Here is a 14,802-nt window from a genome sequence, read left to right as displayed (position 1 = left end):
GTTGGCGTTCGTATGATGTGGTGTGGACTATGGATAGGACGGGTAGTCACGGCTTGAGATCTTCGCTGGACCCGATCCTTCGGGGGGTAGTCACGGCTTGAGTTCTTCGCTGGGACCTCCGATTTGGTTTATTAAGCGAAAGTCCGGCTTGAATTCTTCGTTGGCACCAGGTTGGATTTAAGAGAGCTGTATAGGGGATCAGCTCCCATATATTATGATTGATATTACTGGGTGTGTGAGTGCTCCAAATTACCTTTTTGATGTTATGATGTGAAAATGTTGTTGATGTTGCATTTCACTCTACAGGGTGCATTAGTTTTAGATAGTTATAGAGATTATGGTTAAAATTGATATTTTACTCTATGAGTCGAACGCTCACTCCTGTTCAATATTTTTTCAGGCCACAGGAGGATATTTTTGAGATTAACCTGCTTTTTTCCTCGCAGGTCGATTATTAACGTTTGTATAAATTTATTAAATCTTAGAATTTCCGCATGTGTTAGAAATATTTATTTGATATGAGTTTGTAAACTAAATTATTATTTTGGACCTGTAAACTTAATATTCTATGCATGTTTGATGGACTGGATGAGGGAGCTGAGCTCCCATTTATTTTTATGCTGATGAGTATGTGGAGGGTGAGCTGAGCTCCCCAATTGAGTATTTATTGTGTTTGTAGGTCGGGTGAGTCAAAAATTCTCCGTTGAAATGTTCATTTTATGGCCGGACTTTGTCCGGTTGATTTCTTGAAATTGGGTCCAAATGGGCCTTAGAGTTGGGTTAAGTGAATAGTTAGGCTTACTACGGGCCTCGGGGACTTTAGGCTGGCCCAGGTCCTAGTGCCGGTCCGGCCCATAGGTTGGGTCGTGACAATAATTAAAAAAAGGGAAATATGACTTCAGGAGCTGGAGAATATGTCATGTGTTTAACATCAATTCTATGTATCATAATTCTTAGGTTTCCTCATAAATTATATTACGAGGTATTCTGTTGGTTCCTGTCTTTGCTTTAATTAATGATAATTGGCCATCGTCTCTTCTATGTCCCAATTGTGAATGTTCTGGAATCATATTCACTATTCAATTAATATTTAATTTCAGACACATCCAGATCTGCACTTATAAATTTATATATCGGCCTTTTTGAATATAATATAATTACAAACATGAAACCATAATATTGCTTTTTCATTATTTTTTTAAATAAAAATATATTTTTTATTTGCAAATAGCTGTATCATATTTATTATAAAATTTATTTTTAAAATTAAAAATATTATATTAAAATTATAATTATAGTATTATTTTCAAAATGGAAAATTTTTAATGATTCTGTATTTTTTATTGAAAATTTCTATCTCAATTAGAGATATAGTCATTTGAAATTTAAGTCCATATGATATAATTAATCAATCTAAAAAATTATAAAACTTAAATAAATATCATAATTTAATTATTTTTGTAAGACTAAAAACTTTTCCTAATAAAGAAAAATAAAACTTGCATTGAGGAGAGATGAACGAAAAATAAATTAAAAAGACAAAAAATAATGAAAGAAATTAAAAAAAACCATATTCTATTAAAAAATATTTATCATCAGCAAAATTACCGGCAAGGTGAAGAGTTTATGGAATCAAATCTCGTATCTTTTTAATATCGGACGTCGATTAGATTTATATAACTTTTGAATTAGACTTAAAGAGCTAATATGATATCAAGTCTTAATTACAGGGGAGAATAAAAAGTATATGGAGTGAAATTTTATATTATTTGAATATTTTATTTTTTTATTTATATTTTTTTTTTTTTTTAATTTTTTTTATTATTTTTTTTTTTTTTTTTTTTATTATAAATATATTTAATTATTTTTATATTTTTTTTTTTTTTTTTTTTTTTTTTTTTTTTTTTTTAAATAATAATTTATTAAATATATAAATAAAAAAAAAAAAACTAAAAACAAACATTTTTTTTTTTTACTTAATCAATCAAAAAAATCAATCAATCAATCATTTAAAAAACAATATTGGACAATAATACCAAAATGAGAAGCATTTAAAGCTTTACAAAAGAGAACTTTAATATTAATATTTGAAATTTAATTTAAAATTATTATTAATCATAAATAGTAAAAAATAATACAAAAAATTAATCCTTAAAAGCTGAAAATTTAGTTATCCTATTTGCATTTCATCAAATGCACATAAAACATAATTGATCATTCACAACTCTACCAGAAAAAAATCTAAATTATCATAAAAAAATCAATTAATTAAAATTTAATTGTTAACATAATTGATAAATAAATATATATTTTAACTAAAATTTTAATTTTATGATTAGATTAAAAAAAATAGAAGGCGTTGTTTAAATAAAAAAAAAAAAAAGCCTTTTCCAAATCAGATTGCGTAATTAGGTGAAGTACTAAGAGCTTGCTTCAAAGGAACCGCCGAATACCGAAGAATATGCTTATGAATTATCCAGAAAAATAAATTAAAAAATTTACAAAATCGTTTTTAAAATATAAAAATTATTATTGATTAATTATTTGAAATTTTATGTAAATACTCGTAGCGGTAGCGTTTTCATTCCCTAGTGATTTGGCGCGACACGCCTTAGCAACTCCCCGAGAAATCTAGACTCTACTAACGAACGTTCCACATTTCGCTTGCTACTACTTTCCACACTCGATATTTTCGCGACGCATCTTCAACTCTTACTACCGAAACCGCTCAACGTCCCTTCCCTCCATTCTTCGCCTTCATTCCTCAGCCCTAATCAAAACCCTAATAATAACTTTCCTTCCCATTCCTTCATTTTCCGATTACTTTTTCAGAGCACATCGAAAGTTTTGAGATTTCTTTTCGGAATTTCTTCTGAAGTAAGCAAGATGTGGGGTCAGCCGTACAGAAAGAGTGACGTGGAGGCCGGGGCCAGTCCTCTGTATCCGATGATGCTCGAGAGCCCGCAGCTACGGTGGGCCTTCATTAGGAAAGTTTATTCAATCCTATCCTTCCAGTTGCTGGCGACAATCGCGGTGGCCTCCGTCGTGGTTTCTGTCCATCCGATTGCGCATTTCTTTGTTAGTACTGGGACCGGCCTCGCACTCTACATAGTCCTCATTATTATGCCATTTATTGGTACAATTGCGCTTTTCTGAATTTCTTTTATTTTTCTTGCCTTTTGTTTTTTCTTCATCCGGATTTTAACGTTTGATTTGCTCTTGGGCAATTTGTGCAGTTTTATGCCCCATGTACTACTACCACCAGAAGCATCCGGTGAATTATCTTCTTCTTGGGATTTTTACCATCTCTCTTGCTTTCGCTGTTGGATTAACTTGTGCTTTCACCAGTGGTAACATTAATTTTTCAGTTTTCTTTGCTTGTTTTCTTTTCTTTAGTTTTCCGTTTCATTTTTGTTGAATTTGATAATTCGTGATGTAGAAGCGTTTTAGGGCATTGTTGCAAATATTTCTTTTTCTTTCTTTGGTACTAAGGATTGAAAGAACCCCTTGACTGAAGAAAGAATAAAAATCTCGAGTTTTGAATTATTGCTCAATGTGCAGTGTGCTAGAGAGATTTTTCAGGTTCTTATTGTCAGAATTTTGAAAATAGCCATAATAATAATAAGTTATGTCTGCAAGTATTATGCACTGAATTTGAAAATGTCCATCAGTCATTATGTTGTGTTGGTGACAACTGTTTGTCAAGGATGTTTTATGTTTTTTGGGTCATGAATTACATTGATATAAAACAGTATAATAAAGTGGTGACATGTAGTGATATGCATTTTGGCATGAAGGCATATTTTATTTTTGGTTGGCCTCTCTTTCACCTAAAAGTTATCAGGCAGGGAAAGTCACAGTTGACACTTACTTTTGTAGGTGTTCAAGTTTATTAAGTAGTTTGGTGTCAAGGTCACAGGTTATTACTTGGACCAACAGGGGGAAGGTTCTCTACCTTTTAGTCCTCTTTTTTTTTCTTTTTTTTGGGAAGACATTTTAAAACCTGTTTGGCATTGAGTTTTAAATGCTGAAACAGTTTTTTTGAACAAAAGTACCATTTTAAATGTTATTGAGAGAGCAATTTCGAAAAAGCCGTTTTGTTATTTTAGTATTTTTATGATTAAAATTTATCAAATTTAATTTTTAATTATTTTTTAATACTCTCTAACTAACATATTTAAAAAATTGATTTTCTCAACAGTAATGTCAATGACAATGCCAAACAGGCCTTAGTCTTAGCATTGCCTGATGATGCTGAGTTTGGGAATCAATTCTACTATTCTTGGTTGAAGTTCAGTGAGCATGGCCCACGGCCATGGTGTATATGTGAGGTTGGCTGCTAGAAAATTGCGAACCTTTCATAATTGATGAGTATTATTTTCATTTGATTGCAACATGCGGCTAAAATTTCAAAATTTTCTGCCATATTCAATGTTTAGTACTTATGTGTCGAGATTCCAAAAATTCTTCTGTGCTTAACTTGTAATCCAGCATGTCAATTTTATTAAGAATGCTACGGTGGGAAATATATATGTATTCATTTTTTTTTATTGTCTTTTTTTTTTTTGGTCCAAGTTTGTAAAAAATTGCCTCAAGTTTTGCTAACATGATTTTTATTATATGTATTTATTCTATAATTTATATTCTCATAATTTTGCTCTGTCTTTTTGGGCAACCTTCTCGCAATTTATTAGTTATATTTTCTTTCTAACCGTGTGAAATTTAATGCTGTTTTATTTGGCAACAGGGAAGGTTATTCTGGAATCAGTTATTCTGACAACTGTAGTGGTCCTGAGTCTTACTCTGTACACATTCTGGGCAGCAAGGAGAGGCCATGATTTCAACTTTCTTGGTCCCTTTTTGTTTGGTGCTGTCCTTGTTCTCATGGTATTTGCCTTGATCCAGGTATAATTATCTTCAGCATTCTTACATTGGGCTGGTTGAACATTGTTTCAGAGCTCCTTGAAATTCTAATGGTTGATTCGGATTTTATTATTGTTTCTGGCTGCAGATTCTCTTTCCATTGGGCAGAATTTCTGTTATGATCTATGGGTGTCTGGCTTCAATCATATTCTGTGGGTACATTATATACGACACCGACAACTTAATCAAGCGTTTCTCATATGACGAGTACATTTGGGCTGCAGTGTGTTTGTATTTGGATGTCATTAATCTCTTCCTCTCGTTGCTCACTGTCTTCAGGGCTGCTGATACCTAAGATAATTGTTGAAGTTTCGTACATCTTATCTGTTAATGGATTATGGGAGACTTGTTATCAATATGCGGCCAAGTTGTTTTCCCCGTATCTCTTTCTGCGGTCCTACCTTGTGAGGTACAGGGAAATGCCAATATTTTGAGAAAATCTGTTAATACTGATAAATAGTTGACAACATTTTGTAAATCTAGCTATTGCTGAAAATGATTTATAGCAATATGATGCAAAAATGAATGCTCTGGCTTTGGCTGATTTCAGGGAGATAAGTGAATGGTGTTGGAGTAGTTGACATCGTTTCGATTGGCTAATAGGAGTGCGGAAAGTTGACTTATCATCAGAAAAGATGGTAAAAATTAAATAAAGATTTAATGAAAATGTATTTTGACATTTTGGTAGATTTAGCAGTGACTTGAACTAGAATTCGTGCATTTTCTTGCAAATAAGAAGAATAATCATGGTTTGTTACACGGAATAAAGAATCCAAGAAGCAATCGCCAATCGCTTACTGGGATAAGTAATGAAGTTCAACGGCTTAGCCTTTCGGCTTCGTTACTTCAATTTCAGTCCGTCTATTATTATTATTACTATTATTTTCCTATTTTGTGCATGGAGATTAGGAGATGAGTTTCTCTAATCAAATGCAACAGCCGATTTATTTTTGCCTTAGTAGCCATTTTTCCCCCTAACATTAATGCCTTTTTTTTTTTTTTTAAAGATATAATAGATTTTAGAAAGGTCTGAGGGCCAGTAAAAGCAACCCAAAGCATATAAACTAAAAAGCAACCCAACCCATTACAACAAATCGTTGGAGACCCAACTAAAACCAAACCCAACCCTATCTCAAGACACGACCCACATGAGAGGAAGAACCGATTCCCAGCAGATGCAGCGCTGCATCTCCGCAGCCGAAACCCAGGCAGACATCCCAGAGAAGACGAGGCAAACGGGTGAGAGGAAAAACTGACGTCAAGACTTACTTAACGGTCGATTCCTTCCATAACACTTTCTCAGGAGGTCGAGTTGCTAGAATGACCTTAAGAGCACCGAGAAACACACAACCTAGTTTAGAGCGTGATCTGAACAAGGGACACTAACGGGTGGCAAGACAGAGCTCTCTTAACCCCTGTGGGTTATGGCCATTGAGAGACTGGTTGCCGTGAGGAGGGCGACCCACTTAACTGGACAAGGAAGGGAAGTCCCCTGCCCAGATGGGCCAGGGTAGACCGCTTGACGGCAAAGCAAAGGAGGCCGAGTGCCTGAGGGAGAGGAAGCAATTTCAGATGAAAATCTCTCTATAACCAGTAGAGAGAGAGTGGCTACAGAATTAGGTTCTCCCTAATATTAATGCTGAGTTGGGTACAAAAAAAATCTTAAGAATTATTTAACATAACATGTTATGAACCCCTAGATACTAGCTAGTGGCTCACAGTGAGAGTGAGCCATTGCTCGCATCCCAAGTCAAAAAGAGAAAGAAGCAAAAGCACAGGTGTTCGGTGTTCCAATTCTTGAGCGGTAGGTTTTTAATTTTTGGCGGAACAGGCGAGGGATTTAAAGAAGGGAGGTTTCAGCAATTGTATTAATAAAATTCCATTCAATTCTTCATGAGTAGGGTGGTCTCAGATTAGGCTAATAGAGTTGGCCTTCACTTAATAACGTTTTAGACTTTTTTCGTAGGAGTATAAACCCCAAGGATTAAAGCGAGAATGTCTTTAAATTAAAGTCAATTTTCCTTACTTCCCAATAAGGGGAAATGCCCAAATATTGAAATCCAAAAACTCTTTGAAAATGTGTCTGCAGCCTCAAGAGTGTAGAGATGTGGAGGCGGGGGAATCTGCAGCAATGTTGGAAAGTCCTGACCTCCAGCAGGTATTCATTTGCAAAGTCTACTTGATCGTAGCCATTCAATTGCTCCTGACAATTATTGGGGCGGCCACAGTAATCATGTCAATTCATTCCTTGGTCTACTTTATTGTGAGTAGTAATGCTGGATTACCTTTCTACTTAGGCATCAGCATAACGGCAATCACAGGTAGGTGTAAGATAGCAAGTGCTTTTTGTTTCCGTGGCTTTTGAGTGTTGCAGGATTTTGATTTTGATGTGAGAAACAATGCAGCATTGTGTCTGTTGTGCTGCTCCGACTTGGCCAGTTATCTTCTCTTTTGGGTATTGACCACTGCTTTCGGGTTTTTGGTTGGATTGACATGTGCAGTTGCCAGTGGTAACATTTATATTTCCCTTTAGTCTTTAGATATAAGCATCTGCTATTTATTTGGATTAAATAATACATTTTCTAATGTTACTTCATTGCAACTTCTTTATAGTGAATGTCTCGCATTTTCAAAAAATAATAAAAAAGAAAAAAAAAAAGAATGTCTCGTAGCATGGTAGAGACATGGTTCATGGATTCAAATACTTTTCCCCCCGCCCCTCCAATCTCCATTGAACCAAAAAAAAAAAAAAATTATTTCATCTTGGCAACAGGGGACGTTATTCTTCAAAGTGCGATTCTGGCAACTGCGATGGTTGTGAATCTTACTCTGTACACATTCTGGGCAGCAAGCAGAGGCCATGATTTTGACTTCCTACGCCCCTTCTTGTTCGTTGCCATTGCCATAGTTGTGGTGTTTGGTTTGGTACAGGTATGTTTGATTCAGAGTCTTGTATTTGACTATTTGAGCCTTGTTTTCATTTGTTATCATGAATTCAGTTCAGGGACAGTTAGTATGTATATATTCTTGTTTGTGTTTGCAGATTGTTTTTCCAATGGATAGAATATTTGTCATGATGTATGGGTGCTTTGGTTCAATCACATTCTGCTGCTACATTGTGTGCGTCACAGACAGCCTAATTATTAAGAGCTACTCTTATGACAAATACATTTGGGCCGCAGTGTCTTTGTACGTGGACATCATTAATCTCTTCCTCTTGCTGCTCACCGTCTTCAAAGCCTCTCATTACTAAGATCACTCTTCAGTTGTTGTGCCTCTTTGATGTGTGCTACTGGATCAAAATCGTTTCAATTCAATGTCATAAAATTCCGACCTCATCATCATATTGATAAGTCCAGTACATTTCAACAATTCACTTTGTGTATGTTTGCCAGACAATAATGTAACAAAATGCCGTGAAATGAATTTTATGTTCACTGTTCTATTGAATTTTTTATTCATTACCTGTTCTATTGAACTTGATCACAGTGTTTCTTTGAGTGGATTGTAGTGACAAAATAACATCCTATGAGTAGTTCTCCTGAATCTAGTATATGTTTGCTCTGATTCAGGTACATAAAAATTTGTCCTTCAAGCATTTCTTTTTTTTTTTTTTTTTCCCTCTCCTACTCCAATTGTAAGTGCAGTGTTTTTTATCAATAGATTTTTGTTCAGACTGGGTTCTTTCTTGGAAAAAATGCAGATTTTCACTCCCTTGGGAAAGATCTCTGTAATGATCTAAGGGGCCCTGGCATCGATCGTATTTTGCGGATACATCATATATGACACGGACAACCTGATTAAACGTTATGCTTATGATGAGTACATTTTGGCAGCAGTTTCTTTGCACATGGGTATCATCAATCTCTTCCTCTCTCTGTTGACTTTTTGCAGTGCCCAGGAAGGGTAGCTAAAGAGGATTTTTTTTTTTTCAAAAGGTACCTAAAGAGGATTTATCCTTACTGGTTTTCTGTTTCTTCATTGTGTATTTCAGTTTTAGAAATTAAATTTTGAAATTAATTATTGTTAAATATATTGTTGCTCTGTAACAAAGTAAAGAAAATCTCAAGTTCAATTATTTTTCAGGGCATGTGATCAGGCCTAGTAATTGGAAGAGCTTCTGACCATGCTCCAGATTGCAAACCTATAGCTATAGCTTCAGGGCTCCAGGTAGGAGAAAAGCTTCCCTTTTATTGTGCATCCTAATAATTGATGGCTTCTTGGGATGGAAAACACAAAAAAGAAAATAAAATTGAAAATAAACATCAATAATATCTTCACAACTATACTCATAAGAGCAAATTAACATTAACAACTCATTGGTTCAATAGAATCAGGAGCCAAAGTAATTGTCTTGGTTTTGAATTGGCCACTGTTCTTCTTTTGGGAAACAATGGAGAGAAGCTTGGAAACCCCATCAGTCCAGATATCATGTTCTCTCTGGTTCTTGCACTCGAGTTCTTCAATACCTCTAGTTGCTGTTTTCAATCCGAAGTATCGACGCTCGAACAAGTGTCTTCCAGGCCATGCTGGCATGTTCTTGCACATTTCCAACACCACATCTGCACTTCAACCAACATGAATCACTAAGCCCATTCTTGGATGTTATAAACTATAATAAACAAAAAAAGAATTAGAGCCCCCTAATCCTTGTTTAATAACTCACTCTTGTTCTTTTTGGTGATAGTCCCTGCAACAAGTCTGCTTTTCATCTTCAGCATCACCTACAAACTGATTTCATGCCAACCTAATTTGAGATAGATCCTTCACCAAACCAAATTTCAAAGAGGAAAATAAAAATTCCCTCACCTGACCCGATGGGTGAATATAAACAGAGACAAATTTCTAATGTAGATCACCTACATAACCAAATTGGGGTTAATTAAATGCAACTATTGTATGTTGTTATTCTCCAGCAAAGGGAAAAAAATTATACCTTTGCGGGTGCGTTTGAGAAGCTCACTGTCCCTTGCAAGAAAATCAAGATTACAGCCAACCCAGAAAGTTCTCTTCATAGACAACCTCGCCGCTATAGTTTCTGATATGATGCCCATTATTATTCCCTGCCTCTCAAATTCCCAAACCTCCTTCCCTTGGGATCACCGCTGGAACGTTCAGTATCTTTTAAGGCCTATTTAACATTTCTGACAGGATTACTGTTAAGAAAATTATTTTTTTGAAATATGTTAATTAAATAATATTAAAAAATAATTTAAAATTAAATTTAATAAATTTAAATAATAAAAATATTAAAATAATAAAATACTTTTTTAAATTATCTTTTTTAATAACATTTAAAATTATATTTTCATTTAAAAAAGTAATTTTTAACCTCCTCCAAATGTAGTACCAAACAAGTACTTAGTCCTCTTGCCTTCAAGGTTGATGCCCCGCGAAGAGCTGCACAAGAACGAAAAAATTCATCATACAGGAAATATTTGCAAAAATTTCTCACTTGCTGCGGAGAGAACTATCATTTCCAGTAGCTGCGGCTGCTGTAAGAGTGGTGATATCATCACGAGAACGAACATTCACAGCAGCGCTCACCACTGAAGTGAGATGGTCATGCTCAGCTCCCATGCCTTCCGCTGCCTGCACACATCGTGCAGCCACCAACGTAGTCGCAGTTGCGACAGCTATGTGAGTCTTGCCCAGCTGTTCGTTTCTTTCTGCTGCTGAAGAAGAAGCCGTGGCTGCTGCTATAGCCGCTACAGCAGCAGCCACAGCAGCTACTGAAACCGCAGCATGGAGCTTGCGCATTGCGGGCTCTGGTTTCTTCTTTCTTCTTCTCTTTCCTGTCCTTCAACCACCTCCCAACAGTCTTCGTCCCAGCAGCAGTGGTGCTACAGCTGTTGCCTGCGCCGGCGCAACCGCCATTGAATGGGGTGGTTATGGTGTTCTGTGAATGGAAATACTGAAAGGACAATGCAACGATTCATGAATATGTAAGCGGAAACTTTTACTAGTTTCAAACGGATTAACACTGCTCATTTCTTGTATATACGAAATGATAAGAGATGGAAGCAACAGGGTCATCAAAACGTGGCTGCCTTGGTCACAAAATGCAATAAATGCACGAAAAATCAAAGATAACCAATTAGAACAGCACGTTCACATGATGTTACAGTTTTCAACTTTCAAGAGAAGAGGGTAAAGAAAGGAGCTATGTGATTTGGCAGAGGAAATGACTTTATTATGATTTGAAAAAGTCGCAGTTTGCTTCAAATGAGCAGGGCAGGCAAAATGTTACTTGGAGAAATGACAAGCCTTTTTTAGCTCAACAATTGCCTCACTCTTTCACTCTATCGGTCCTCTCAGCAAAAAAGCTATTCTTTTTTAGGGAAATTTTCAATCGGTTAAGCTTATTTGTAAGCAACTGAAAAGATTTTAATGATAATTTGTTTGTGTAACCATGACTGTCAAAATAAAACCGATTATGATAAATTCTTAAACAGATTTAGTCTGCAAGTTATTCATAAATAAAATTATTTTATAATAATACAATAAATAAATATGTAATTTAATTTTGTATTATTTTTTATGTTTATATAATTATAGATAAATATAAATGATATAGAATAATTTGATTGATTTAATTTATGAATGCCGAGACAGATTCAATTTATCCAAGGATTTCTTATGTTTAAATGCTTAATTGGATCCAAAATCATGCACAAGAGAATAGCCACATTTCAAATCTGGGAAGGGCAAAGAGCATCATGGTCCAGACTGCTATAGAAACAGAACTAAGCCGAAGTGGCAGCCTTTCATTTTTTTTTCTTCTGGATTACTTTTATATTGAAGAGAGGGGACTAAAGACTGAGGATTGAGGACCGCAAGACACCTCCAATCCCCAGAAAAATCTTATAAGAGAGAGAAAGGTTTTATTGGAAGAAGACAAAAGCATCCTGAACCTCCGCATCTTGTGTAACATAACTCTATACACTAAAAGCACTGGAGCACAAAGATCGACTGCAGCAGAGGTGATGCCAATGCCTGGCGTTGAAAAAAACTAATAGCAACAGAAGTGGAGTGTGGGAAGTGAAGAAAGACGGATAAAGCTGTGATGAAAATGAGAGTAATACAAGACCTCAACCACATCATCAAATTCTTGAGAAGGTGAAATTTGGGGGCTTTCCAATTCTGCCAAGTTCAAAGGTCCACTGCTGCGAGAGAGCGTCCCTGACTCCCGGATGTCAATGGTGACACTTCTTGCAAATTGCAAATGACAAGAACATGAAAACCACCTGTACATATGAAATCAAGAGCAACAATGATCGAGTAATGAAGCTGATCGGATCAGGAGTTTAAATTCTAGCATCCCTCTCTCACATTTTTTGAATCAAATTAAAAGCAAAGATAAATTCTAAAGCCAATACTTCTGCCCTCACTGATTGTGACATGATACGTTCAAGGACTAGCTGGGAAACAGCAGATGAAGTAAAAGAGAACTGGTTGGCAGAGATACTATTAGCAATAATGTCCTCATTTTCAGCAGTGACATCTTCGAGTATAGAAGTGGTGGTGCAACTGGAGCTACTATTAGTAGACTTGTTAGAAGCCATGAAAGAAAGAGCTTTGGAGACTTCAAGAGCTGAGACACTCCACGACCTTGAGAGGAACTCCATGGGCACTTTTGGGCTTTTAGGCAGATGCATGGCGCAGGCAGAGTTGTTCTTCAGCCTGTCGGGGGTGATGAGAGGGATCTCTTCCATGGGCGGGAATGATCCAGGAAAAAAGCTGGTTTTGAAATTTTAGCGAAGGTAGGGCTTTAGGTTCACTTTATGCTCCTAGCCAGAGGCTCGACTAGTATTTTTTTGTAATTTTATTCATCTATGATTTATGGTAAGATGTAGTCAAAAAGTGAACAAAGTGGCTCCGGCCGGGGTTGGCACCCATGTTTGCCACGTGGCTCCGCCGTTGGAGCCGACTTTTAAGCCTCATAATTGGTTAAGCACATTAGCAAAGCCATATTCAAATCTCCCCCCCATCCTCCTTACTACAAAAAAAAATAAGAATAGCATAAATCCTTGAAAATTTGACTTCATTAAAAAATGACATTAAGTTAAAAATTCAATATCGGCTCTATCCCCTGATATATGAAATGCACTTTAATTCATTTATAACAAAATTATTAATAATTGACAAAATATAAAAACTGAAATTCAACTAAGAAATATAATATTCAAGACAAGAAAGTCGAAGGAATAGACAATCTCATGGTAACAAAACAATTATAACTTCCATTGGATGACAAAATAATACAAACTGACTCCCAATAAATAAACAAACCGCGAGATGGGTGGACAACACTACAGTTCTGATAATGGCAGGAACCAAGAAAACCCAATATGGTGACCAAAGTAACATGTTTCTTCACCTAAGGATTTGGCAACGTCCCGCGCCGACACGCTTGGAGGTCCAAACAAAACTGGCTGCACTATTTTTGCCCCTACGTTTCCAGACACAAAGCCGCTCCGTCAACGCCACACAAACCTAGTGCTAAAATACGCGTGCCTATCTACGTCATCATCTCTGTCCTTTTACTTTTTTTTCCCTCCCTGCTCAGAAATACAGATCACATCGAGCGAGGAAAACTTGCTTTCTTCTTCTTTTATAAAAGTCTTTTGTGGATCTAGCACGACCGCTGGCTAAAGAGATGTCCCTTATTCCTCTTGCTACTTCCAATCAATGACATTACGGCCACCCATTTACAGATGCGTTTCTTTCCTCCTACCTGTCCTTAAAAATCATCTATTCAAATCATACATTCAACTTTGGAATGGGGACACCTATTGAAATTATCGTTCCCCATGACCTCTGTAGCCATAGCCAATCCTTTAATCAAAAGAATAGATTGAAGATCAAGAAACTTTTTCGCCTGAAACATTTACATTGCCAACTAGGATTTCTATGAAGTGCCACCTTCCCAAGGCTTTTGTCACAATGAAGTTTCCATCCCAATCTTATGATTGAGGGGCCTTACCTTTTTTTAATTATTTTTTTTTTCTGTTAGTGGAGAAGGAGACACGGTACTTACAAAATCAAAATTAAAGTGCCTTGTGCCCTATTGCTATCTATGGCATATTGCTACCGGAAAAAAAAAAATTATATGCAACCACAGATAACATCCCAATAAAATTGTGGTCTTTGTCATGACATAGTGCCATACAGATCAAGAAACCAGATAAGCCCCAATGATTTAATAGTGATGACAATTGACAAACTGTCTCCTTTCAACGTGCAATAAGAATGCGTGTGAGAGGAATCTTAGCTCTCACTGGGAATCCACTCTGATAGTTAACTCTCAAGTTAATGAATGATGAATAATAGAAGATCTTAGAGCTTAGAGAGTACCTTGGGAGATTCTGCGTATAAATAGGCTTGAGATATAGGATTCTATTGACCCATCTTTCCTCAAGTCTGTCCTTAGTTGGAAAACTCTATCCAGTGTAGTTATCCCCAAAAATAGGATGGCATGTTTGTATACAAATAGCTAGTTTGTCTTTGGCTACTCATCTGTTCAGCTGCTCAGCCATTTGGCTACACTGTCATCAACTAGTGCATCTAGGCCAATGATTTCATGCTGAAGACATATACAGAAGAATCTGAGGGTCCCTTTTTTCTGCACAAAGAAATTGCTTTCATGCTGATTCTGAAAACCATATACATAAAACTATTATCAACGGCACTGTCAAAGTCTGTTTCGCTACTTATCACTTTGCAGCTTTATATACCAACCCACAAGTAGAGTTTAATATGGCTCCAAGTTTCTACTCACTTTGTAAAGACAAACGAGGAAATATTTTGATACAGTTTGGTTGAAAGCATTACTCAGTGGGTTATAACAAATTCCTACCAGAACAAAAACATTAAGCA

General features: G+C 36.0%; 2 protein-coding genes and 1 pseudogene across 5 annotated transcripts; 2 read left to right on the top strand and 1 right to left on the bottom strand.

The window, feature by feature from the left end:
* Positions 1-2,544: 2,544 nt before the first annotated feature.
* Positions 2,545-5,467, top strand: LOC110672252 (protein LIFEGUARD 2). The gene is made up of 4 exons (XM_021834989.2): positions 2,545-3,136; positions 3,237-3,350; positions 4,748-4,905; positions 5,012-5,467. Exons 1-4 carry the CDS (start codon positions 2,887-2,889, stop codon positions 5,216-5,218), a joined length of 729 nt encoding a protein of 242 aa, XP_021690681.1. The 5' UTR covers positions 2,545-2,886; the 3' UTR covers positions 5,219-5,467.
* Positions 5,468-5,471: 4 nt separating this feature from the next.
* LOC110672265 (protein LIFEGUARD 2) lies at positions 5,472-8,366 on the top strand. Of its 4 annotated transcripts, none has more exons than XM_058152734.1 (5): positions 5,472-5,561; positions 7,013-7,244; positions 7,329-7,433; positions 7,697-7,854; positions 7,967-8,366. In XM_058152734.1, exons 1-5 carry the CDS (start codon positions 5,559-5,561, stop codon positions 8,174-8,176), a joined length of 708 nt encoding a protein of 235 aa, XP_058008717.1. In that variant the 5' UTR covers positions 5,472-5,558; the 3' UTR covers positions 8,177-8,366. The 4 variants fall into 4 exon arrangements, with proteins under 4 accessions (XP_058008717.1, XP_058008719.1, XP_058008718.1 ...); XM_058152736.1 differs by lacking the exon at positions 5,472-5,561 and adding an exon at positions 5,618-6,543; XM_058152735.1 differs by lacking the exon at positions 5,472-5,561 and adding an exon at positions 5,618-6,727.
* A 788-nt stretch (positions 8,367-9,154) lies between these two features.
* On the bottom strand, positions 9,155-14,688 carry LOC110672277 (VAN3-binding protein-like; annotated as a pseudogene).
* Positions 14,689-14,802: the final 114 nt, after the last annotated feature.

Source organism: Hevea brasiliensis, chromosome 9 (assembly GCF_030052815.1).
Source record: "Hevea brasiliensis isolate MT/VB/25A 57/8 chromosome 9, ASM3005281v1, whole genome shotgun sequence".
NCBI lineage: Eukaryota > Viridiplantae > Streptophyta > Magnoliopsida > Malpighiales > Euphorbiaceae > Hevea > Hevea brasiliensis.
The sequence above is the reverse complement of the archived record's forward strand: the minus strand, read 5'-3'. Positions and strand labels throughout refer to the sequence as shown.

Excerpts from the sequence above, each read along its gene's own strand:
- LOC110672252 (XM_021834989.2), top strand. The coding sequence starts at position 2,887 with ATGTGGGGTCAGCCGTACAGAAAGAGTGACGTGGAGGCCGGGGCCAGT. Across the intron at positions 3,137-3,236 it reads CATTATTATGCCATTTATTG|TTTTATGCCCCATGTACTAC; the intron begins GTACAATTGCGC and ends CAATTTGTGCAG. Across the intron at positions 4,906-5,011 it reads TGGTATTTGCCTTGATCCAG|ATTCTCTTTCCATTGGGCAG; the intron begins GTATAATTATCT and ends TTCTGGCTGCAG.
- LOC110672265 (XM_021834999.2), top strand. The coding sequence starts at position 7,001 with ATGTGTCTGCAGCCTCAAGAGTGTAGAGATGTGGAGGCGGGGGAATCT. Across the intron at positions 7,245-7,328 it reads CAGCATAACGGCAATCACAG|CATTGTGTCTGTTGTGCTGC; the intron begins GTAGGTGTAAGA and ends GAAACAATGCAG. Across the intron at positions 7,434-7,696 it reads GACATGTGCAGTTGCCAGTG|GGGACGTTATTCTTCAAAGT; the intron begins GTAACATTTATA and ends TCTTGGCAACAG.